Genomic DNA, 26,171 nt, shown 5'->3' with positions numbered 1-26,171 from the left:
GATACGACTGAGCAGCTAAGCACAGCAAGCATAGCAGACATTAAAGTGGACCTTAATCCAATGACTGGTGTCTTTATAAGAAGAAGAGATTAGGAGATAGACAGACAGACACACATAGAAGGAAGGCCATGTCAAGAAACAGGGAGAATATAACCATCTATACGCCAAGGAGAAAGACCTCAGATAAAACCATCTCTGCTGACACCTTCATCTCAGACTGCTAGCCCCTAGACAATAAGAAATTAAACTTCTGTTGCTCAAATGATCCAATCCATGATACTTTGATATGGCAACCCTAGAAAACTTCTACAATAGGTAAGGGCTCTCTAAGCTTCCTCCGCTTCTCACATCTAACTGTGTACAAGTAAGCAGGAGCAAAATCTATAATAAAATCTGTTTTGCATGCTCAAATGTGTTCTAATTCTCTACCTTAAGGACTATGACAATGCCTTGCTTGGAAAGTTTATGTGAAACAAATGTAAAACTATCCCTAGGTGGTGACTTTGGAGTCAGGGAACAGAAAAATCTCCAAGTGCACCATCTCTGTACACAGTCACATTTTGGAATCCAGCCCTGGGATGATTCTTGAGGATACTGGCCTTGAGACTGGCTAGATATCTGTGGCCATTCGTCCAAGGGCAGCAGTGTTTGTGCAACATTTTCAGTCAATACACATATCTTAAAAATGATCCACTTTGCCCATGAAAAATGGTTTTTAATTCCATTATTTTAATTCACAAATCATCTGGTGTGCATGAGATAAAGACAGCGCCAGCCTGCTACCTTAGTTATAGTTTTCTGTGGAGTGTGGGTTTTCTGACAAAACCCTAGCTAGCTAAATATCCTGACAGGGGCTATTTCTGATTATAGTAATTGACTATGGTGGAGTCTGGATAAGAACTTATTAACATGTGCATACGTATCCTTTGCCTATGCCAACAAAATTGAATGTAAAATACAAGTAATATAACAAGTTCTGATTATGCTGGTCTTGTCATGCTTCAAAGTCCTGCTCTTCTTTTAACTGCCAATCAAAGGGATACTACAAATCTTCGGAAACTGCCAGAGTGTGGCGGCAAATAGCAAAAAAGTTACATTCTGAGTTTCTGGCTTATCACTAAGAACAAAAGTCTAGAATAGATATCCAAAACGAAATCCTTCACAAAGTAAGGTCTTTCAAGGCTTTCTTTTTTTTTTTTTAATGGGAAAACTTACTACTTGCATTTTTTGGGGGGAAGGGGGCAACTGGTAGCTCAGCACAGACATAAAACTGACAGAAACATTTTACTTTGAGTACTGTCTTCTCTTAGGAGATAGCTGCATCCCTCCCAGGTTCATGCCAGTCTGAACCTCTGGATGTGAGAATTTGCAAAGAACTCTTTCTTCTGTGGGAAGATCCCAGGGTCCACACAACTGTCCAAGCAACAATTGCTAGTTTTAGAAAAACAAACCCTCCACTGTCAGCCATTTGACTCTGTGAGGCTCAGAAGGGGACATGTTATCCCAAGTCCCCATACTGAAGGCTCATGGTTTAAGCAGTAGGTTTTACTCTCCCAGAAGGTTATATTCTGTTTGGATAATGGGAAGCGTCTTTGTGAATCCAATTTTAAGCATAAATGCAAACTGCATCAGCCCTGGACCCTGGAGACATTAGGGAAGGCCAGTGTCCTGACCACATGAGGTGGCAGTGTGGGCTAGCTGGAAACACATTGTCCGCTGCCAAACAGATTTTGTCCTTTTCCCACTGGGTGGCCCTGAGGCTCTCCAGACTACTCAGAGGCTCAATTTTCTTATCTTTACAATGGGATGGCCATACCTACCCTTGCAGCTTTGCTGTGATGATTAGAGATAATGTATCCCAGGAATGAATTGCCTAGTAGAGAGTCTGGCATATAAAAGAGAACCTTTGTGCTCCAAATCAAAAGGCTGTTTCCAGACCTCCCAAGACAGCTGGCATGCCCTGCTGTATAAGGAGTCTGCTTGGCCCCTAGGTGCCACCTGAAGCTGGCCTGGCCTCCATGGGTTCCTAGGTTCTTGCTGGTACAAACTAAAAAATGCTGCTTGCCATCTCTTTCTATAAGGATGACATCATCAGCCACTGCAATCGCTGGCATTCAACACACCCTGAAAGGTGTTCAGGGTGGAGGTCAGGGATAAGGCACTCTATACTCTGGGAAAATCTGGTAGACCAGACCTTCATAGTTAGATATTTTCAGGAGAAAATCTTATGAATCTATTTTTTGTATCTTTTTATACCTAGAAAAGGAGAAGGCAATGGCACCCCACTCCAGTACTCTTGCCTGGAAAATTCCATGGATGGAGGAGCCTGGTAGGCTACAATCCATGGGATCGCTAAGAGTCGGACATGACAGAGTGACTTCACTTTCACTTTTCCCTTTCATGCACTGGAGAAGGAAACGGCAACCCACTCCAGTATTCTTGCCTGGAGAATCCCAGGGACAGCGGAGCCTGGTGGGCTGCTGTCTGTGGGGTTGCACAGAGTTGGACACAACTGAAGCGACTTAGCAGCATACCTAGAAAATCACTAAAATCATTAGCAGAGATACCTGCTCCTTGTGACTAGCAGCAGCCTTCTACTGAGATGTGTGCCTGGTTGCCAAGATCACATACACCCTGGCCTCTCCCCACTACCTCTCTGGTATAGTTCCTCAGAGCTGAGAGTCTGTCTCCTGGGCGATAGTTCTCAGTGAGGTCCTCAAATAAAACTGAACTCATACCTCCTTTGTGTTTGTTTTTTTTTTTTTTTTCCAGTTGACACCAGAATCCTGAATCATGGAAAACCACTCCAGAGAACACAGAGTGGTAGACTCATAGATTCATATATATAAGCCCTGGAAAGGATAAAGGGACCAATCCTCAATCCTTTAATTTACAAAGAGAACGCCACACAATAAGCTAGGGGCAGAGTCAGAGTCATAGGAGATACTGAGATAATGAAAAAATGCTCTGTCAAATTTAAAGCTGTATGCAAATGAGAGCTGTCATGACAACACTGTTGGTACCCTATCTGTCTGTCTGTCCTCAAGCCCTACTGGGTGTTTCAGATATATGTGCATAAAGAGAATAATGGGCTCCCTTTAGTATTTTAAATTTTAGGATTTCCCTGGTGGTCTAGTGGATAAGAATCTGCCTGCCAATGTAGGGGACATGGATTTGATTCCTGGTTCAGGAGGACTTCATGTGCTGCAGGGCAACTAAGCCCGTGCACCTAGAGCCCATTTTCTGTAACAAGAGAGGCCACCACAACTAGAGAGCAGCCCCCGCTCACCACAATTAGCAAAAGCCCCATGCAGCCGCGAAGACCCAGCGCAGTCATGAATAAATAATTAAAAAAAAAATTTAAACCACAATGGCTAGAAAATCCCTCAAAAGATGCTATCTATTCTTGTAGGCAGAGCTCCTTGTCACCTTGGAGGTGTCACTGCTGCTGAGAGAACCCCCAGGACTCTGCAGATCACAATGTGTTATGTGAAAGGCTCATCCCCACTGGGCAGGGTGGCTCGGCACTGCCCATCTGTGCTCATTCCCATGTTGCCCCTGAAAACGTGATACTCACTTGGAGTATGACCCAGTGTCCTTCTCTGGAAGCCTTCTCCAGGGCTGTTTCTGCCACCATCTCCTGCCCTTGTCCTAAAGACACGTTGTGGAATTTTCCCGAGTCGATTGTAAACCCCAGTCTTTTGCCTGCGGAGGGCATGACACAGCAAGAGGAAGAGTAAACCAAGGAGAAGTGAGAAAGGTCTGGTGTTCTGTTATCTGACGTCCATCTGTGGTAACCGCTGCTACCTCCTGGATCACTTTCCTACAGGATCCCAACTAAACCTCTGTTGTTCCAACAAGCATCATTTTAAGCTTTCAGTGTCAATGGCAGCCTCCTCGCAAGCATTAGCAAAGCCAGTGGAAATTAGTTCCTCTGGTTTAATCATAAGAAAGCTTTTGACATTTTGATAGGTGGCAAGCATTGTTATTAAGCTTTATAAACTCTTGCAGGAGTAGCAAAACACTGCCCTCATAAAAAGGAACAACATGTGGTAGGTATCACATCCTTTTTTTGACCGGATCAGCTCGTTCGGTAAAACGCAGGAGCCTCTCACCTTGCGAGGCCGTGCTGGAATCCGGCACAGTTAGGTCACAGCTCTATTAACCCGGAGTTCTCCGTGCAGGCCGTGGGGAATAGTCATTGAAGGCACAAAGCGACACTGCCTAGCACAATCGAATAGACTTGCTCTAATGACCATTATTTAGTCACAGGGGGCACAAGATTACAAGAGCATGGAGAAAATTGCCCTCTGGCCCTCATCTAGTCAAAAGGTAGAAAATTGTACAAAAGAAACTTGCATTATGCCAACCAGAGGAATGCTCCATTTAAACATTTCTTCTGACTACAGTGTTATTAACCTTACATTTTCCATAGATTCAATCTCCAACAGATGAGAAAGGAGAGGAAAAAACACAAAAAACAACTAAGGTAACCGTGAGCTGGGTTGGGTTGGCGCTGGGTGAGAGTCAGGGCTGGAAGGCCACCTCCTGGCCACTCACCCAGTATCTCCAGGTCTTTGAGGGCATCTACTCCTGGAGAGAGGATGAAGAATACGGGGGTGGCAGGGCTGCTCTCCTCAAATGCTTTAACCAAGTCCAATCTGGTCCTTTCTACATACTTGGCACCCAGTTTTTCCTCTACGAAATTCCTGTAAAAAAAAATATTGCCAAAGATAGGATCAGTGCTTTTGACCTTGAAAAGTGTCACAACTTGAATCCGCTTAAACTGCAGACACAGGAAGTAAGCCAACCTTGTTTAGAACATATGATGTCTTGTAATAATGGCAGTATGAATCTGACTAGATCTATGCAGTCGAGTTGGTGAAATCTCTCACTGCTTTAGACGCGATGAAAATCAGAAGCCTACATTCTTTTGGGGGGGCTACTGAGACCCTCCTGAGTATCATCAGCTGCCTGCATGTGGCTTTGTATCCCCCCAAACCTCCTGCCAGACCCCCCATTACTTATGAACAGTTCATTAGATTTGCCACCGTGCAATTTTCCAGCCTGTTGGACTTCTCATGAATATACAAATACTTTTTGGGGTGTTTCTAACACAGGGAAGCTCAATTAAGCAGGGATTATTTGCCAGCAGCATCAGATTTAGCAGAAAGTAAGTACTACTAAGCAGAATTAACTTGTAAAGTAGGGTGCGACAGAGGCTTCTGCAAAGGGAAAATTGGCTGAAAAGACAAAGCAAAGGAAAAAACCTGCGGCAAGTGAATACTACTGAAGAAAAAGCAGCTCCATAGGGAAGGAACTTGAGAACTCTCTGGCTGGTGAATTCAAATTAGAATTGAGCAGCATATTACCACTGAGAAGCCAAAAGGGCAAAGAAAAAGGGCACTTAAACCAAGATTCAGACAAGGGTTCTGCTTTGAAATTGCTCTGGTTGCAGAGTTATAGAACCATAAGTGAATCCATGAAAGGAATTCACTTTTTGTTTGATGTGCAAAATCTTCAGAGCCAAAGTGCCGCCACTAAGTGAAAGACAATGAGAATCACACTAGGATAATGCAAGTTCCTGGCCTCTGAACTCTGCCAGCTCTCTTCCTAGAATATTTCCATCAGTTTCCTGTTTCCCCTACTGATTTCAGAATTAAGATTTTCAGGAAGAATATGCTCGGTCCGCTGACAGACTAGCATACTGTTTTGTGTTCAGCAAATCTTAACAACAGTAGTGATTATAATATGAAAATGTTGGCAGAATCACTTTTCATTAACATGAACCATAATGTCTCCAACATTGAGTCTCCACCAGATAATAGTTCTAGTCTTTAAGAAAAAGTTTCCTCTTGGTTAAATTCTGTACGCGCTAACTGCCCCCACCTGAGAGCATATGTCATTCTGTCAGGGCGCATTGCTCTCAAAATAATCAGCTTCTGTATTAAACTTTTCTTCTTCCATTCTTGCGGTAACTTTTCCTTTTCTGGACACTCGGATTCTGCCCACTTCCTCCACTGCTTGGCAGATCCTTCCACATCTCGGTCAAGGCCTCGAAACTCTTCCATGACAGCGACCGCCTGTGATAAAATAGGGGAGCAGAGGGGACTAAGCTAGTGTATAACAGCCTAGAGTTTGAGACAAAGACCTGTGAATGTTGAGGTGAGTTCCCTGTGCTAGACAGTAGGTCCTTGTTGATTATCTACTTCATACCTAAAAAAAACACAACACTGTTATTCATCTATAAAATAAACTAAAAATTAAAGAATAAGAAAGAAAGAAGGGCCTGAAACAAAACAAACAAACAAAAAAACAAGACGTGTGACTATATTGGATCCTGTGCAGGTAAGTGGTGCTGGACAGTCTTCATCGCCTCTTCAGATTTCCTCAGGACCCTTCCTGCCCTGCAGAGGGTGATCGCGAAGGCTGACTTGAACAAAGCTTCCTGGTTTTCTGCCTGGTTGGGTCTGACCAACAGGAAGTATTGGCAAGAGGCCGGAGGGTTAGGAGGCGAAGGTGCCTCTTCCCCAGAGCTTTCCTGTGATGATGTTTAGTGGTGGCTCCATTTCTTTATGGAATGCCCGAGTTCCTAGAGCTTGGCTCTCTCCCATAGCTTCCTTTCTCAGTAGTTTCACTAACCATTCCTTTCCCACCCTTTTCCCTCCCCATCCCTGGCTGATCCCCTCATTTTCCTTCTCATACTATAAAAATATACTGTTTGTTAAACTTTTTAAAAATCATACTTTGAATTTGCCATTTGTTTTCTGCTGAGACCCTGATACACAATTGAACTTGAACTTATAATTCTAGAGTAATAATCTAATTAAAAATTCCATTTAAAAAATAAAATCTAAACATACTAAAAAACTAAGGGAAAACATATTTATTTTCAATCCAGAGAAATGTTCCTGTCTTAGGAAAAAAAAAAAAAAAAGAGTATGGCGAGGCTTAGCACGTGATGAGCATCTCTGAGGAATTCCAGAGTCAGAGAATAAACTTTTAATAATAGGATCTTCTGACAGAAATGTGGAATAAGGATTTACAATTAGGGTTGTGCTGCTCAAACATTTTACAATGATAATACATGACTATACTGTTGTATAAATTAACAAAACTATTTTGAAAAAGCGGAGAAATACTATAAAAAAGAAAAACCAAATGAAGAAACTAGATTCAGGTCAACTGAAAAAAGATCACGTATATTCCTCAACTTTAATCAAAGGTCCTGTATATTATACATATTTATTAACAACTTTCCCATCCATAAATAGGTCAAAAGTTCCTTTACTTCCAAATAAAAAAGGGAAATTAGAATATAGTTGGTGGACATGTAAATTAGTGTAGCCACTATGAAAAAGAGTATGGGAAGTTCTTAAAAAAATTAAAAACAGCATGTATCTACAACTAAAATGGTGTATATCACCTATATTTTTTAAAACTACATTTTAGAGAACTGAGATTTGAAGTAAGATTTAGAAATTTTTTGAAAAATCATGTTCCCAACATACCTTAATAGCACTCCATGACTGATTAGTGAGGAAATCAACAGGACTCTGGTAAGTGTGTTCAACTGTGAACCGAAGCAGGAAATCCAATTCAAGATGATCTATCTCTTTCTTTCTCAGCAAAATCTTGAGAGGACACAAAGCAGGAAAGGGTCATTTGGCTTGCATCAAAATCAAGGATGCAGTCACCACTTAATAGGCATGGTTGAAAAGGCAGAACTAAGACTTCTGAGAATTCTTATATATCAGTTTGTAGTTAAAATAAGGGATCTTAGATTATGCTTGTGAACTCAAAATCTTGATTGAAAATCTAATAGCAAATAATTACCAAACCTGGTTCATTTCGATTTTAACACCTGTGCCTACTAGCAGCACATTTAAAATATGCTTTCATATTTAGCCTTCTGCTGTTAGATCAAACTTGTCTTGAAACGTTTTATACAAATTGAGAAAGCCTCAGATGAAAATGGACCTAATCACTAAACAAAAGGTAAAACTAGTAAAGTAAGTTAGTCCTGATATAGAAATTATATTCAATAAATTATGAGATACATAAGATTTTTCTTACACATGAGATTATGTTGAGAAAAAACTGGAAATTGTTTTACAGACACAACTAAACAAACACATCACGAACTGAACTTTAGACATGTGGGTTGCAGAACTGATAAAAAGTCCATAGAATATTTAGGAGGGACACAAATGAAATATTCCTAATTTCCACATAAAAACTATAACACCTTATAAAGTTAAACAGGTAAAGTGTTTGAGGTTTGTGCTATTTAAAAATTCTAGATATTTTCAAAATGCATTATAGGTGGTAACATGTATCAGAATATTATTTTATTGGGTAATTTTTCTTAATCCAATTTGATTTATTTCATCAAACAAAAAATTGTCCTCATGTACATAAAGCTTGCATTTATGTAAATAGTATTTCAGATAGATAATTCATCTACATATTCTAAAAAGAAGTGTTAAATAGATGTACACACATGTGTGTATGCATATGGTACCATCCCTGGTCCATTACTGTTCATGAACATACATGTAAACATAAAAATGTCAGCAAAACCCACAAAGAATATGATTAAAGTATGGGCAGAGGAACTGAATAGTCATTGTACCAAAGAAGGCATACAAGTGGCTGACAGTTACATGAAAAAGTGCTCAACATCACTCATCACTAATCATCAGGAAAATTCAAATCAAAACCACACGAGATGTCACTTCACACCTGTTAGGATGGCTATTAGCAAACAGACAAGAGATGACAAATGCTAGTGAGTATATGAGACAGGAACCCTTGAACACTGTTGGTGGGAATGTAAATTGGTAAAGCTACATGGAAAAGAATATGGAGGTTCCCCCCAAAATTAAAACTAGAACTATCACAGAATCCAGCAATTTCACTTCTGGGTATACATCCAAAAGAAGTGAAATCACTATCTCAAAAAGATATCTGTACCCCTATGTTCATTACAACACTTTTTTTTTTTACAATAGCCAACATATAGCAACAACCTAAGCATCCATCTATGGATGAATGGATAAAGAAAATGTGGTGTGTGTGTGTGTGTGTGTGTGTGTGTGTGTGTGTGTGTGTGTATGATTTTTATATATGCACATACATATATACAAAGGAATATTACTCAGTCATAAAAAGAAGGAAATCCTGTCATTTGTGACAAGATAGATGGACCTTGAGGGCATTATGCCAAGGAAAAGAGTCACACAGAGAAAGAGAAACACTGTATAATCTCACTTTCATGTGGAATCCAAAAAAACAGAACTCACAGATACAGAGAACAAATTGGTGGTTGTCAGAAGTAGGTTGTGGTGGGTGGAAAAATGGATGAAGGTGATGAAAAGGTATAAACTTTTCGTTATAAACAAGTACTGGGGATGTAATGTATAGCATGGTGATCATAGTTAACAATACTCTGTTGTGTATTAGGAAGTTGCTAAGGAGTAAGGCTTCCCTGGTGGCTCAGTGGTAAAGAATGCACTGCCAATACAGGAGACACAGGTTCCTGGTTCAGGAAGATCCCTTGGAGAAGGAAACAGCAACCCACTCCAGTATTCTTGCCTGGGAAATCCCATGGACAGAGGAGCCTGGCAGGTTATAGTCCATGGGGTCACAAAAGAGTTAGACATGACTTAGAGGCTAAACAACAAAAAAAGACAGTAAATCTTAAAGTTCTCGTCATGAGAAAAAAATGTAACTATATGAGGTGAAGGCTGTTGACTAAACTTATGGTGTAATCATTTCACAATATATACATATGTAAGATCATTATGTTGAACATGCTGCACTAATACAATGTATGTGTCTATTACATCTCAATAAAACTGGGAGAAAGTTAAAAAGAAAAATTCCATTTTGTAGTGCATTACTCCTGTTTATCACCTATATGATAAAATGATTCCACCCATATATTCTTTTTTTAACCCAAAGGAATCTATTAACACCAAAACTATTGAAAGAGAAGTGATAGTTTATCACTATTAACAGCAGGTATTTAAAAATTGCTTCTTTGAGCAAAGTGCTTGGGAAGACACAAAATAAGACATCTTTCATCAAGATTTGAATTGACCGAAAAAGTTACACAGCAAACAAACTAAGAAAAGGAACACATGCTTATTTCATCTAGGAATGAGGTCCTCGATGTTTTTTTTTTTCCTCACCACGGGTACTTTTATTTAAACAAAATCGTTTGCAGAGTCCACATCAGAAAGAGGTCTTACTGAAGGTTGGAGTGTGGAGCTCTTTCCACCCATTTACTGTGTTTTAATGGGGCTCTGAAAACCTCCCAGGACCACTGAGATTTGGAACTTTAACCTTGAGATTCTCTCCAAGAAACTCCCCAGGAGGATAAATACCTGGGAGGTCTGTACAGGACCTGGAAAGGTGAGGCCAATGGCTCGTGGACCTGTTTTACAGAGTGACGGCTGATGTGGTTGCCCCAAGTGCAAACCCACCCAAGCCACTGCACGCTGACCTACTCACAAGGCTGACATATGCCCAAGTTCCCTCTGGGAAACTCAAACTATCTTTAGGCCACCAAGGGCTTCCAATCATCAGTGAAGTGCCTAGTACACAGAGATGCGAGACTCGGGTTCTGGGGCTGCTTTTCAGTGACTGGTTTCCTCACCTGGAAAGCCATCTGGGACAGGAAGGTGAGTTTGTCCTTCTCAAACAGCGCCTGGCTGGTGTAGAGGAAGACGGCGTGGGTGATGCTCTCGGTCAGGGCGGAGATGCGCCTTGGGATGTCCTCCACCTTGTCAGCCTGCTCGATGGCTCTGTGGAACAGCATGTTGAAAGCCTGGGGAATTCAAGGCACTGTTAAGGGGTGACAACTGGTGGCAGGTGTCCAGCTAGTCCCAAGCCCAGAGGCTATGGTTTATGGATGGGGAGAGAGAACAGGATGGGTTTTATAAGGATTCTATGAGCTCCAGAACAGCTCCTGGCATGTGGTAAGGCCTCAGTGAAAGTTTGGTATTATTTTTAACATTATTTCATAAAATCTACCCACGTTTTCTCCCTAACCAACTGAATTGCAATGTCCTTTGTCCTTCTACCCATGCAATTGAAATTGTACACACACACACACACATTTATATATACTTATTTTTAATTCTGGTAAAATATACAAAGGGTAAAATTTACCATCTTACCAGTTTTAAGTAGTATTAAGTACATTCACACTGTGGTACAACTCATTTCCAAACTGTTTTCTTCTTGAACAACTGTTCAAGAACTAACTGTTTGTTAGACAACAACTCACTTAAAAAACTCATTTAATTATATCAATAACTCCCTATTCCTTGGTAACCACTATTCTACATTTTGTTTCTACAAGTTTGACTGCTCTAGGTACTTCCTATAGTGGAATTATATAGTATTTGCCTTATTGTAACAAGCTTGTTTCACTCAGTAAATGTCATCAAGGTTCATCTATGTTCTATCATATGTCAGAATTTCTTTCCTTTTTAAGGCTAAATAATATTCCACTGTATGTACATATTTGCTGTGGTTGTTCAGTCACTAAGTCCTAACTCTTTGCAACCCCATGGACTGCAGTATGCCAGGCTCCTCTGTTCTCCATTATCTCCTGGAGTTTGCTCAAATTTATGTCCATTGAGTCAGTGATGCTATCTAATCACCTCATCCTCTGCTGCCCGTTTCTTCTGCCTTCAATCTTTCCCAGCATCAGGGTCTTTTCCAATGAGTTGGCTCTTCACATCAGGTGGCCAAAGTATTGGAGCTTCAGCTTCAGCAAGAGTCCTTCCAATGAATATTCAGGACTGATTTCCATTAGGATTGACTTGGTTTGGTCTCCTTGCAGTCCAAAGGATGCTCAAGAATCACAATTTAAAAGCATCAATTTTTCAGCACTCAGCCTTCTTTATGGTTCAATTCTCACAGCTGTACATGATTCATGGAAAAGCTATAGTTTTGACTACGCAGACCTCTGTCAGCAAAATGATATCTCTGCTTTTTATTATGATGTCTAGGTTTGTCATAGTTTTCCTTCCAAAGAGCAAGCATCTTTTAATTTCATGGCTGCAGTCTCTGTCTGCACTGATTCTGGAGCCCAAGAAAATAAATCTGTCACTGTTAACCACTTTTCTCCCTTCTATCTGCCATGAAGTGATGGGACCAGATGCCATGATCTCAGTTTTTTAAATATTGAGTTTCAAGCCAGCTTTCATCCAGTGATGGACATTTGGGTCTATTATGAACAATGCTATGAACATGGGTGTAAAAATATCTCTTTGAGACCATCTTGTAATTCTTTTGGGTATGTGTTCAGAAGTGGAATTGCTGAATCATATGGCAATTTTTAAAACAACTGTCATATTGTTTTCCAAAGTAACTGCACTGTTGTACAACCCTTCCAACAGTGCACAAGGGTTACAGTTTCTCCAGATCATTGCCAACACTTGTTATTTTCTGTTTTTTTTTTTCCTGAAATATTGTATCTATCCTAACAGATATGAAATGGTATCTCACTGTGATTTTTATTTGCATTTTCCTAAACATTAGTGATGTTGAACATCTTTTCAAATGTTTATTGGTCATTGGTCATGTCTTATTGGTCACGTCTCCTTTGGAGAAATGTCTCTTCAAGTCCTTTGTCCATTTTCTAACAGGATTTTTTTTGTTTTTGTTATTTTACCCATGTACTTTAGTGATCCCCTTTGATTATCTCATTCTTTAAAAAATCACTCAATATTTGTTTTTACTCGTATGTCTTGGCAGCAATGGGAATGTATAGATTTCTACAAGTATCTATAGATATTTAAATATATAGCTAAACATATCCAACTCTATACATCCATAATCCAAATCTATATATCTATAAATAGATATAACATAAAAATATCAAATTTTTTGACTGGCAGACAAGGACTAATATACTTGAGAGAAAGTAAAACCTTAAAACGACTGACAGTAAATATGGGTAAGAAGGTATTAACAAAGCACTTATTTGCTATTTACATTTTAAAATCAATTTTTAATTTATACACAATAAAATGTGCTCATTAAATAAAAAGCTCAATGAGTAGTGATAAATGTGTAGATTTCATTAACAGTCACTGCAATCAAAATGTAGAACATTTCTATTCATGTCACCCTAAAAAGTTCTCATGTGCCTCTTCACAGTCCATTCCCACCATTATCCACCCCCATCCCTGCCCACTGCTGAGCTGTTTCTCTCATGGCAGATTCATTTTAGATGTGTACTTCTAGTACTTTGTTTTCGAGTTCATTCCCTTTGGGTAAAGACCTAGAGTAAACATTTAGATCATTTTGTAACTTTATGAGAAACTGCCAAACTGTTTTCCAAAAGAGTTTTAGCACTTTGCATCCCCACTGGTAAAGTGAGAGAGGTGTAGCACCACATTGGTGCTAACACCCAGATGTTCAAGCTGGCTTTAGAAAAGGCAGAGGAACCAGAGATCAAATTGCCAACATCCGCTGGATCATCGAAAAAGCAAGAGAGTTCCAGAAAAACATCTATTTCTGCTTTATTGACTATGCCAAAGCCTTTGACTGTGTGGATCACAATAAACTGTGGAAAATTCTGAAAGAGATGGGAATACCAAACCACCTGACCTGCCTCTTGAGAAACCTGTATGCAGGTCAGGAAGCAACAGTTGGAACTGGACATGGAACAACAGACTGGTTCCAAATAGGCAAAGGAGTACGTCAAGGCTGTATATTGTCACCCTGCTTATTTAACTTATATGCAGAGTACATCATGAGAAACGCTGGGCTGGAAGAAGCACAAGCTGGAATCAAGATTGCCGGGAGAAATATCAATAACCTCAGATATGCAGATGACACCACCCTTGTGGCAGAAAGTGAAGAGGAACTAAAAAGCCTCTTGATGAAAGCGAGAGAGGAGAGTGAAAAAGTTGGCTTAAAGCTCAACATTCAGAAAACTAAGATCATGGCATCTGGTCCCATCACTTCATGGGAAATAGATGGGGATACAGGGGAAACAGTGTCAGACTTTATTTTTTGGGGCTCCAAAATCACTGCAGATGGTGATTGCAGCCATGAAATTAAAAGATGCTTATTCCTTGGAAGGAAAGTTACGACCAGCCTAGAGAGCATATTAAAAAGCAGAGATATTACTTTGCCAACAAAGGTCCGTCTAGTCAGGGCTATGGTTTTTCCAGTAGTCACGTATGGATGTGAGAGCTGGACTGTGAAGAAAGCTGAGCACCGAAGAATTGATGCTTTTGAACTGTGGTGTTGGAGAAGACTCTTGAGGGTCCCTTGGACTTCAAGGAGATCCATCCAGTCCATCCTAAAGGAGATCAGTCCTGGGTGTTCATTGGAAGGACTGATGTTGAAGCTGAAACTCCAATACTTTGGCCACCTCATGCGAAGAGTTGACTCATCAAAGACCTTGATGCTGGGAAGGATTGGGGGCAGGAGGAGAAGGGGACGACAGAGGATGAGATGGCTGGATGGCATCACTGACTCAATGGACATGGATTTGGGTAAACTCCGGGAGTTGGTGATGGACAGGGAGGCCTGGCGTGCTGCGATTCATGGGGTTGCAAAGAGTCAGACATGACTGAGCAACTGAACTGAACTGAACTGAACTGTACAATTTTAGCCTTTCTATTGGGTATACAGTAATACCTCATTCTGTTTTTTACTCTACATTTCTCTGATGATTGTTGAGCATCTTAAAAATATGCTTATCGCAATCTATAGATTCAATGCAATCCCTATCAAGCTTCCAACAGTATTCTTCAGAGACCTAGAACAAATAATTTCACAATTTGTATGGAAATATAAAAAACCTCGAATAGCCAAAGCAATCTTGAGAAAGAAGAATGGAACTGGAGGAATCAACCTGCCTGACCTCAGGCTCTACTACAAAGCCACAGTCATCAAGACAGTATGGTACTGGCACAAGGACAGAAATATAGATCAATGGAACAAAATAGAAAGCCTAGAGATAAATCCACACACCTATGGACACCTTATCTTAGACAAAGGAGGCAAGAATATACAATGGAGAAAAGACAATCTCTTTAACAAGTGATGCTGGGAAAACTGGTCAACCACTTGTAAAAGAATGAAACTAGAACACTTTCTAACACCATACACAAAAATGAACTCAAAATGGATTAAAGATCTAAACGTAAGACCAGAAACTATAAAACTCCTAGAGGCAAACATAGGCAAAACACTCTCCGACATAAACCACAGCAGGATCCTCTATGACCCACCTCCCAGAATATTGGAAATAATAGCAAAAATAAACAAATGGGACCTAATTAAATTTAAAAGATTTTGCACAACAAAGGAAACTATAAGCAAGGTGAAAAGACAGCCCTCAGAATGGGAGAAAATAATAGCAAATGAAGCAACGGACAAACAATTAATCTCAAAAATATACAAGCAACTCCTGCAGCTCAATTCCAGAAAAATAAACAACCCAATCAAAAAGTGGGCCAAAGAACTAAACAGACACTTCTCCAAAGACAACATACAGATGGCTAACAAACACATGAAAAGATGCTCAGCATCACTCATTATCAGATAAATGCAAATCAAAACCACAATGAGGTACCATTTCACACCCGTCAGAATGGCTGCTATCCAAAAGACTACAAGCAATAAATGCTGGAGAGGGTGTGGAGAAAAGGGAACCCTCTTACACTGTTGGTGGGAATGCAAACTAGTACAGACACTATGGAGAACAGTGTGGATACTTCCTCAAAAAACTGGAAATAGAACTGCCATATGACCCAGCAATCCCACTGCTGGGCATACACACTGAGGAAACCAGACTTGAAAGAGACACATGTACCTCAGTGTTCATTGCAGCACTGTTTATAATAGCCAGAACATGGAAGCAGCCTAGATGCCCATCAGCAGATGAATGGATAAGGAAGCTGTGGTACATATACACAATGGAATATTACTCAGCCATTAAAAAGAATACATTTGAATCAGTTCTAATGAGGTGGATGAAACTGGAGCCTATTATACAGAGTCAAGTAAGCCAGAAAGAAAAATACCAATATAGTATACTAACACATATATATGGTATTTAGTCAATCGGTAAAGATAACCCTGTATGTGAGACATCAAAAGAGACACAGAGAAATAGAACAGTATTATGGACTCTATGGGAGAGGGCGAGGGCGGGATGATATGGGAGAATGGCATGGAAGCATGTAAATTATCACATGTGAAACGAATCGCCAGTCCAGGTTCCATGCATGATACAGGGTGCTCGGGGCTGGGGCACTGTGATGACCCGGAGGGATGGGATGGGAGGGAGGTGGGAGGGGTGTTCCAGAAGGGGAAAATATGTACACCCATGGTGGATTCATGTCAATGTATAGCAAAACAAATACAATATTGTAAAGTTAAAAAATAGAAAATAAACTAATTAAAAAAATATGCTTATGGGTAATATATATCTTAGTAGACAAGTCCAAGCCTTTCCTCCATTTTTAAAATTGAGTTATCTATTGAGTTGTATATTCTGATATAAGTTCTTTGTGAAATTTATGTATTGGAAATAACTTTTTCTTGTCCATGGCATGGTTTTTCATTTTCTTAATGTCTTTTTTTTTTTTTCCTTTGAAACCAACAGCATTTAATGACAGTCCTTATAAGCAACAGAATTTTTTAGTACCCCCTTGGAAAAGGTGGAAGGAACTGTCTGGCCTGGTCTCTGGTGGCTGTTTCCCGTGGCTGTGTTTGTAACGCATTCATTGCTTTAGCCGATAGCGTGCTGCGCTCATTCTTAATGTCTTTTGAAGAGGCTAATTTTTTTCTTTCTCTTATACTCTAAGAAATTTTTATTTCTCTTATACTCTAAGGATAAATCTTTGCCTAAACCAATGCCCAAAGACTTTCTATTGTTCTCCGGGAAATTTTATAGCTTAGCTTATTCACTTTGAACTCATTTTATATAGAGTGATGTAGTAGCTAATGTTCATTTTATTCCACGTGGATATCCAGTTGTCCCAGCACCATTTGTTGCAAAAATGATTCTCTCTTCAGTGAATTGTCTTAACATTCACTTCCAAGAATCAGTTGACCATACTTTTATGGGTCTGCTTCTGGACTCTTTATTCTGTTTCACTGATCAGTGTATTTTTATTTAGGTCAATCAGTGTAGTAAGTCTTGAAATTACATACTGTAAGTCTTCCAAATTTGTTTTTCTTTTTCAAAATTAGTTGTTTTTAAATCCTTGGCATTTCTACATAAATTTTAGAATCTGTTAGCCAATTTCTACCAAAAAAAAAAAATCCCTTCTGGGATTTTCACTGAGACTGAATTAAATCTACAGATTAATTTGGATAGAACTAAAATCTTAATAATACTGATTGTTCTGAGTCATAAACATGGTCTTTTTCTCCATTTAGTTGAACGTTCTTTAATTTTCTCAATATTTTATAGCCTTCAGTATGCAGATCTTGCATGTGTTTTGTTAAAATTAACCCTAAGAGTTTCAGAATTTTGGAATCTACTGTAAATAGTATTTATTAATTTTATTTTCTAAATGTTTATTCCTCATATATAGAATTATAATAATTTTGTATATTGATTTCATATCCTGTGATCTTGCTAAAAACTCACTTCTTAATCCTAGTAGCTTCTCATGAAGGTAGTAGGTCATCTGTGGAAAAAAGATAGCATTTCTTCTTTAAAATTTCTTTTTTTTTTTGTATTGTTGCACTGGCTATAACCTCCAGTGCAATACTGAATAGAAGTGTTAAGAGAAGACATTCTTGTTTTGTTCTTGATCTTAGAGGAAAGCATTCAATTTTTCAACATTAACATTAGCTGAAAATCTTCACAGATGCCCTTCAGCACACAGAGTATGATAAAGTGACCATTTTATCCCAGTTTGCTCAGAATTTTTTTTTAACTAGATGTTTTAATCTGTCAAATTCTTTGCATCTACTGAAATTATAGGCTTTTTCTCTTTTTTATTTTATTAATATGAAGAATTACATTGTGTGATTTTTAATGTTTAACCAACTTGTACTCCTGGCATGAATTCCGTTTGAGCATAACAGATAATGCTTTTTGTATGTGGCTGAATGCAATTTGCCAATCTCTTTTTTAGTAGTTTTCAACAATGTTTCTGATGGGGGCTGCTCTGTAGCTTTCTTTCCTTGTAATACCATAGACTATTTTTGGTGTCTGGGTAGGCCTGGGCCTGTATTAATTTTCCCCTTTCACACTGCAGGGAATCCAAGCCCCCCATGCTTTGCAGAATTTCTTTACTTGTTCCATCTTACTAGACATCTGCTAGTTATTCTTGATCCTTCCTCTTTATTATTGCCAGTATCCAATCCATCTCCAAGAGCTGACTGTTGCAGCTTCAAATCATAAGGCTATAAACTTCTGTTTGAGTCTTTTGCCATCACATGAGTCATCTGCCTACAGCCTTTCAATGGCCTCTCTCTGTCCACAGACTATAATCCAAAGTTCCCAGTATAGACCTCATGTGATCCAGACACTCTCAGCTCTCAGGACTCATGTCTCACCATCTTCTCCCTCACTCACTACCCCACAACCACTTAGATTCATTCACCTGGAATCTCGAAAACTCTTTCCTGTCTCATATGTCTGTTATATTCTCCAAACACTATGTAACCTCTGAGAGGTCTTCCCTGAGCCCTCAGCAAAACAGCCTCTCCGTCTCTACTGTTCTCCCTCGTTGTACTTGTCACCTTTATACACACACAAATCTATATATCTCCACTCTTACCTGTGTTTTCCAAACCATACACTCACCAACCAGCACAACATCTGGCACTATGACTGATCACAATAGCTATTTGTTTAAAAACTGAAAGATGGAATGAATGGATACTGCCCAGAGGCAGAATGGTACAAAGTAAAGACCATTGGGTTCAGAATCAGTCATGGGCTCAAATCCTGACTCTTATGATTATGAAATGTGAATTCTTTGCCAATTTAAAATCTGAACATATTAGTTTACATAGGGATAAAATAACATATTTTATTGAGATGTTTTAGGCATAAGAATGAACCAAAGAAAGAAGGTGCCTTGCATGAAACACTAGCTTCATCAATAGTTATTCCCACTATTTTTCCCTCTGTACCAAAATAAAATGGGAAATCTCTTTTATAACACGTACACTTTCACAAAAAATGCACAGGAGCCTCCAGGAGAATTCCCTTTATATGTGTGTGTGTGTGTGTGTGTGTGTGTATACATATATATATATGTGTGTGTATATATATATATATATATATATATGAAGAATCTTGAGGAGCTTAATATATATATTAAGCTCCTTAAGATCCTATTGAAGAATGTAAACAGTGTGCTTTGATGTCATGTAGGTTAATTATCTCAAAGCCCTATTGAAAATTATAAATGAAAATTACTGAGAAAGTGAAGATTTCTTTTGCCTTGTTTTTATTTTGCTAGATAGATCCTTGAGACTCCTTACTGGACACACTAGATTGCTTAAAAAAAATTCTAAACTTTCAGAAACAAAATGAACTTCTAAAGTTTAAATTTTTCTTAGCATATTCATCATTACCTTCAGAGAGAATTGATAGATGGGGTTGATTTTTCTGAGGTCATTAATCACAAAATATAGAAGAGATGCTCTTGCTGCCACTGGTCTGTAACATTCTCGGGCCTCGTTGATTTTTCTTTCATTTTCTTTAGCTTCAGTCACCTATCGTGGGAGCAAACAACATAAGTAACTTACTCTTCATAGTCTCTATGTGATGGAAGGGACATATCTGAAATAAGAAACCAGTAGTATTGAAGTAGATAACATGTATGGCATCTCTATGCTTGGTCTTTTCTAAAAGCATAACATTCATATTTTAAAATAATCTTTTTATAAACTGAGTTTTAAATGAAAATGGATGTAACTCCAGCTGTGTTATGGTTACAGATTAAACAAACCTGATTGTTTCTGGTTCTACAGAATTTATTTTGAGTAATGTCACCTTCCTGCCTCCCCTCTCTCTTTCAGGGGTTAATAACCCAGCTGTATCACCTCCCAGGGATAGCTCTTAAAAATCTGCTGGGTCAATTCAATGCCAATATCTTTATTAGTCAACAAGGTATCCAAATGCAGCCAAGGTCAATAAAATATCCAATAACCAAGCTTACTAAAAAGGCTTTATAGGAAGACTCTCATGACTGCCTAATTCTGACTTTGCACCAGATCATCCATATGCTCATATATTTCCATTTAGTTTATCTTTGTACGATATTAGCCTCTGGGTACATTCAGAGAGGTAATTAAACACACAGACCATCATCAGCCAACATATTCATTTTTATTCAAGACACAGTTTCTTCTATCTAGGACTGCTGTTGGTCCTAGAGCTTTATAAGGTACAATATTTGTCCAACCTTTGTTTACAGACTTTATTCATCATACTTGTCTATAAAAGGACAGAAAGAAAATGTAGAGCAGAAACCAGTAGTGTAAATTACTGCCCAAAGCAGGACCTCTGACAGGATAATATTTAAATCATTGTGTTTGGAACACCCTGATCTTTGTCTAAGAGGGTAACTGTAAATAGCCCTGTCTAACAATTCATTTAGCTTTTTGATGGTGTACTTGCAGGAGGCACATATTGGTATGTACTTCAAATGGTTACTCAGGGGTAAGTGGAAGGGAGGGATAACTTGGGAGATTGGCTCCAAAATCACTGCAGATGGTGATTGCAGCCATGAAATTAAAAGATGCTTACCCCTTGAAAGGAAAGTTATGACCAACCTAGACAGCATATTAAAAGGCAGAGACATTACTTTGTCAACAAAGGTCCGTCTAGTGAAGGCTATGGTTTTTCCAGTAGTCATGTATGGATGTGAGAGTTGGACTACAAAGAAAGCTGAGCGCCGAAGAATTGATGCTTTTGAACTGTGGTGTTGGAGAAGACTCTTGAGAGTCCCTTGGACTGCAAGGAGATCCAACCAGTCCATCCTAAAGAATCAGTCCTGCGTGTTCATTGGAAGGACTGATGTTGAAGCTGAAACTCCAATACTTTGGCCACCTGATGCCAAGAGCTGACTCATTTGAAAAGACCCTGATGCTGGGAAAGATTGAGGGCAGGAGGAGAAGGGGATGACAGAGGATGAGATGGCTGGATGGCATCACCGACTTGATGGACATGGGTTTGGGTGGACTCCGGGAGTTGGTGATGGACAGGGAGGCCTGGCATCCTGCGGTTCATGGGGTCGAAAAGAGTCGGACACAAGTGAGTGACTGAACTGAATGACCATCAATAGAACAGATACCTAATAAGGACCTACTGCATAGTACAGGGAACTGTACTCAATATTCTGTGATGGCTTATTTGGGAAAAGAATCTAAAAAAGAGTGGATACATGTATTTGTATCACAAATTCACTTTGCTGTATGCCTGAAACTAATACAACGTTGTAAATCAATTATACTCCAATAGAAATATTAAAAAATTTTTAAAAATGTAGAGCAAAGAAGGAAGCGCCTACATGGAAAAATGTTAGGAAGATAGCAGAGATATTTTAAGACAATTAGAAGTTAACTTCAAGGCTAAGACCTAATTTACTTAATTGCCTTAATCTTTACCATTTTAGGAGCTACCTAGAATTCACTTACTTAAAAGGAAAGAGTAATTTGGGATTCCATTTCCTTGCTTAAACTAAGACAAATATATTGGATGTGTGGTAACACAGTGTTAGCTGGGTAATTAATAGATTACTTAGTAATGAGGATACTCCAGAAAGCAAATAAGGGTTCCTCTCATTTTGAAATGTCAGCGTTTTAAAGACTAGTGGCCGTGTGTGAAAGTCCAGTGTGCATGCACATGGCATATTAGGACACATGTTGGACGTTCAGCAGGAAGTCTACTAAGTGAAGATTTTTTTCTAGCTTTTAGGAAACGTCACTTTCCTGGGGAAATAGTGCAGTTGAGTGCAGTGGGAGACCATCCTTCGCTCAGATTCCCAGCACTGAAGGCCTGTAAACAAAACTTAAGCTCTAAGTAAAATGTACAACAGATCAGGACGCCTGTGGTGAGACTGTAGGGTGTCAGTTTGCTGAAGCTGAAGGCTAAACCTTTTAATATTTTAGACTACATAAGCCAGCAGGGCCCAATTTCCTTCAAATTTAGTCACGCAGGAAAAAGTAACAGCCTGATAGAGTCTACTATGAATGACTGAATCTTTGTTGAATTAGGAGAAGCACAAATTCAACCATCTCTATCTCCATTCAGAAATCCACAGAGTTCACTTTTTAAGGGCAGTTTATGAAAAGACCTGACTTCCACAGTCAGTCCTCTTAGAGAAATGGCCAAGTGGGATTACACTTCTGCACAAGCACTTCATTCAAACAGAATAAGCCCTCCAGAAGTCCAGCGAGCATTGCAGCACTATTTACAATAGCCAAGACATGGAAGCACCTAATTGTTCGACAGAAGAATGGATAAAGAAGATGTGGTACATATATACGATGGACTATTACTCAGCCATTAAAAAAAGAATGAAACAATGACATTTGCAGCAACATGGACGGACCTAGAGGTTGTCATACTGAGTGAAGTCAGAGGGAGAAAAATCCTATGATATTGCTTACATGTGGAATCTTAAAACCAATGATACAAATGAACTTATTTACAAAACAGAAACAGACTCACAGAGTTAGAGAATGAACTTAAGGCTGGTGGGGGAGGGGAGGTCAGGGAGGGATAATTAGGGAGCTGGCGATACACAGGTACGCACTGCTATATTTAAAATGGATCGTCAACAAGGACCTACTGTACAGCATAGGGAACGCTGCTCAATATACTGTAAAAAAAAAAAAAAATTGGGAAAAGAAGAGATACATGTATATGTATAACTGAATCACTTTGTTGAATCACACCTGAAACAAACACAGCACTGTTAATCAACTATACTCCATGATAAAAAGTTAAAAAAAAACCCAACCCCCCAGGCAGTGCCTGCCTTTTCTTACCTTGCGCTCTATCTCGGCTGCAGTGGCCTTTGCCCTCTCCAGTCTCTCAACCAGCTTGGTGTCGTCTAGAAAGCTCCCTTCTGCGGCAGAGAGACGCAGAAGGAGGTCGTCCTCCAGGTACTTCAGCTCTATCTTAAAGTCATTTTGCTGCTTTGTCAGAACCAGCTAATGCAAACCAAGCAAAAGGTGAGAGACAGTGAATAAATTCATATTATTTCGTATAAAATAAAACACTTAGCATTACAACTGTACTAATCATAATCTTTAAAAACTCTTTAAAAGCAATACACATAGTTAAATATGCCCAGAAATTTTCCCAATTAAAGTCAGGTATAAATTATTTTTTAATCTAGATGGAGATAATCAAGGGATAATTGCACATGAAATTTTGGCATCTCGTAGAAATATAATGCATTTTTGTATGCCAAACATCGTTGCCTCCTCCACCACCTGCTAAAGTACAGAATTTTAAATGTCTGTATTTTCTTGTTTGTATTATTTGTTTATAATGCATTTAAACTTTAAATTCAGAAGGCATAGTAAGAGCTGGTTGCTCTTACCCTGGTTGTTCCAGGGTCCAGAGTATGACCATACATCATAATCATGGAACATTATGAAGCCAGAAGAAGAAACTTCTGGTTTCTGTTTTACATTTAAAGAGAGAAGGCATTATTTCCATCCTCATAACAGGATAAAAGCTAAACATCACAGCCCTTCTTGTATCTGTCAGAGAACTGAGGTCACAGAGCAACTGCCATGCTAAAAACTACAGAGATGGGTGAATACAGTCACAGCTCCTCAGGAACATGTAAGTTGTAACTGGCTAATTCCTGGGGGCAGAACTTGAGAGTTAAAAACTTCTGAGGGCCCAGTGTTTGGGGATCTCTGAGGAGAGGAAGCCCAGAGCAGATCCCTCTACCATCTGTTCTTTCCAACCTTCTAGGGCACATATCCGGAGAAGGCAATGGCACCCCACTCCAGTACTCTTGCCTGGAAAATCCCATGGACGGAGGAGCCTGGTAGGCTGCAGTCCATGGGGTCACGAAGAGTCGGACACAATCAAGCGACTTTACTTTCACTTTTCACTTCCATGCATTGGAGAAGGAAATGGCAACCCACTCTAGTGTTCTTGCCTGGAGAATCCCAGGGACGGAGGAGCCTGGTGGGCTGCCGTCTATGGGGTCGCACAGAGTTGGACACGATTGAAGCGACTTAGCAGCAGCATCAGCAGCAGGGCACATATCTGTTTCTCCAGCCTTGCTTCCATGATTCCAACTCTGTGCCTGCCAGAGTCATGTGCATCAAACAAGACCCACAAGGAGTCCATCTCCTGGGGCACAATCCTGACTACTTCCTTAATCAGAAGTATCTTGAGTTGCTACTTAGCTGTTCACATACATTCTCATTTTTCTTAATTAGATTGCAAGATCCTGGAAGGCAGGCATCCCATCTTATACTCCTGTGTCTGGCACTATCATTTGTGCAAAGAAGGTACTGAATAAGTGCTGAGGGATAATTTCATAATTTTTACCTTAAGTTTCTCCAAGTCTGGCCTTTCAATATTGACAACCTCTGCCAGCAGCTGGGCTTCCAGACCATCTTCTGTGACTGTGAAATTGAGGAGGGTTGTCTGAGCCTGTAGTTCTGGCTTATAGTGAGGATTCACCAGTTTTGTGTGAAGGATAAGACGAAAGTTGTGGTTAAATTCACATTCTTTATCCCCAATCTTGATATACCTAAAGGGGGCATAACACAGACATTCAGGAGACTCCCATGAACCATGACTCATAATAACGTGTTATTATTCCATTCCTGTATTCTTTTGGTGAGTCACGATTTTTTTGTCTAGTCTACATTTCCCTAAAGTATAAGAAGAGTAAGAATTATCCACTAAACCTCTATATGATTAAGTCTCCTTACACGTAAAATGGTGATAATAGCCGTACTCACTTCATAGCGACACTGTAACAATCAAACACAATAAATCATATAAAGAACCTATAACAACAAATGCAAGCTTCTATTATTATGCTATCTATGATTAACCTTATATTAAAGATTAATATTCTTTAAAGATAAAATGAGTATGTATGCTCTTATACATGTGTAAGTATCCCTGATGAGCCCAGCCTTTAAGTTTTAGCTTCCCTGGTGGCTGAGATGGTAAAGAGCTTGCCTGCAATACAGGATACCTGGGTTTGATCCCTGGGTTGGGAAGATCCCCTGGACAAGGCAATGGAAACACACTCCAGTATTCTTGCCTGGAGAATTCCATGGACAGAGGAGTCTGGTGGACTACAGTCTGTGGGGTTACAAAGAGTTGGACACAACTGAGGGATTAACACTTTCACTTTCATGTGTGTGTGTGTGTGTGTGTGTGTGTATAGGTATATACACATATACACTTAAAATTTATACATATGAAAAATACACATATTCTTGTCCTTATACATGCTTAATTTAAGCCACTTTAAATGATGCAGAAGTGATTCTTTTTTCTAAGGCCCATCATGTGACTGTGAGTAATGGTAGCAAAAATATTTTAGAATAAAGAAATAAATAAAAATTCCTCTGGCACTTTACTCAATCTTAGTACTTTGGGCTCTGGCTCAGAAGTAAAATTTAAGAAGCCTGTTGCACGGGATGCATGGACAGCATTCTTCTAAGCTCCATCTCACATGGGGTGGTTGACAGCAAGCATGCTTCTGTTTTGTGTCCCTGTTCCTCTGGCCACAGGGCCCAGGAGTAGGTACTTCATCTGAGCTGTTCCAACCAGAGTAAACTTTCCTGGGATTCAGGACTGGGACAAAGAGAAGGGAGAGCTGGAACTGGAACCTCTAAGCTCGTGCTGACGTCCCTCTGTCCTGCTGGTGAACCAAGCAGCAGAGAAATACTGTCCTGGTTTCCCAGGGAAGAATAATTAAACCAATATTCAGATGAAAGAGTAACACAAAGGAGCATGTTCTGGGTTTCATGGGCTTCTAGGTCCCTTCTTTCTTGAAGTCTGGCTGCATCTTCACCTCAATTGCCATGGCACCCTGAAGCCTTGTAGCTCTGAATGAATGCAGTCACCCTGTGAGGGCAGAGCCTGATTTTTCTCTACTTCAGATGCTGGCATCTAATTTCTAAGGAATTCTCCCTGGGCTCCCTTGCCCTATGGG

General features: G+C 39.6%; 1 protein-coding gene across 5 annotated transcripts in view; it reads right to left on the bottom strand.

The window, feature by feature from the left end:
• Positions 1-26,171, bottom strand: part of DNAH11 (dynein axonemal heavy chain 11) — a 364,135-nt gene that overhangs the window by 33,425 nt on the left and 304,539 nt on the right. For all 5 annotated transcript variants that reach the window (XM_081536384.1, XM_081536387.1, XM_081536386.1 and 2 more), the window contains 8 exons: positions 24,542-24,746; positions 23,011-23,175; positions 19,588-19,728; positions 10,664-10,834; positions 7,512-7,634; positions 5,890-6,083; positions 4,561-4,709; positions 3,578-3,705 (listed from right to left, as the gene is read on the bottom strand). In XM_081536384.1, coding sequence (XP_081392510.1) covers positions 3,578-3,705; positions 4,561-4,709; positions 5,890-6,083; positions 7,512-7,634; positions 10,664-10,834; positions 19,588-19,728; positions 23,011-23,175; positions 24,542-24,746 — 1,276 coding nt within the window. The remainder of the gene's footprint in view (positions 1-3,577; positions 3,706-4,560; positions 4,710-5,889; positions 6,084-7,511; positions 7,635-10,663; positions 10,835-19,587; positions 19,729-23,010; positions 23,176-24,541; positions 24,747-26,171) is intronic.

This window comes from Giraffa tippelskirchi, chromosome 10 (genome assembly GCF_054371585.1).
Source record: "Giraffa tippelskirchi isolate mGirTip1 chromosome 10, T2T-mGirTip1v1.2.pri, whole genome shotgun sequence".
Lineage (NCBI taxonomy): Eukaryota > Metazoa > Chordata > Mammalia > Artiodactyla > Giraffidae > Giraffa > Giraffa tippelskirchi.
The sequence above is the reverse complement of the archived record's forward strand: the minus strand, read 5'-3'. Positions and strand labels throughout refer to the sequence as shown.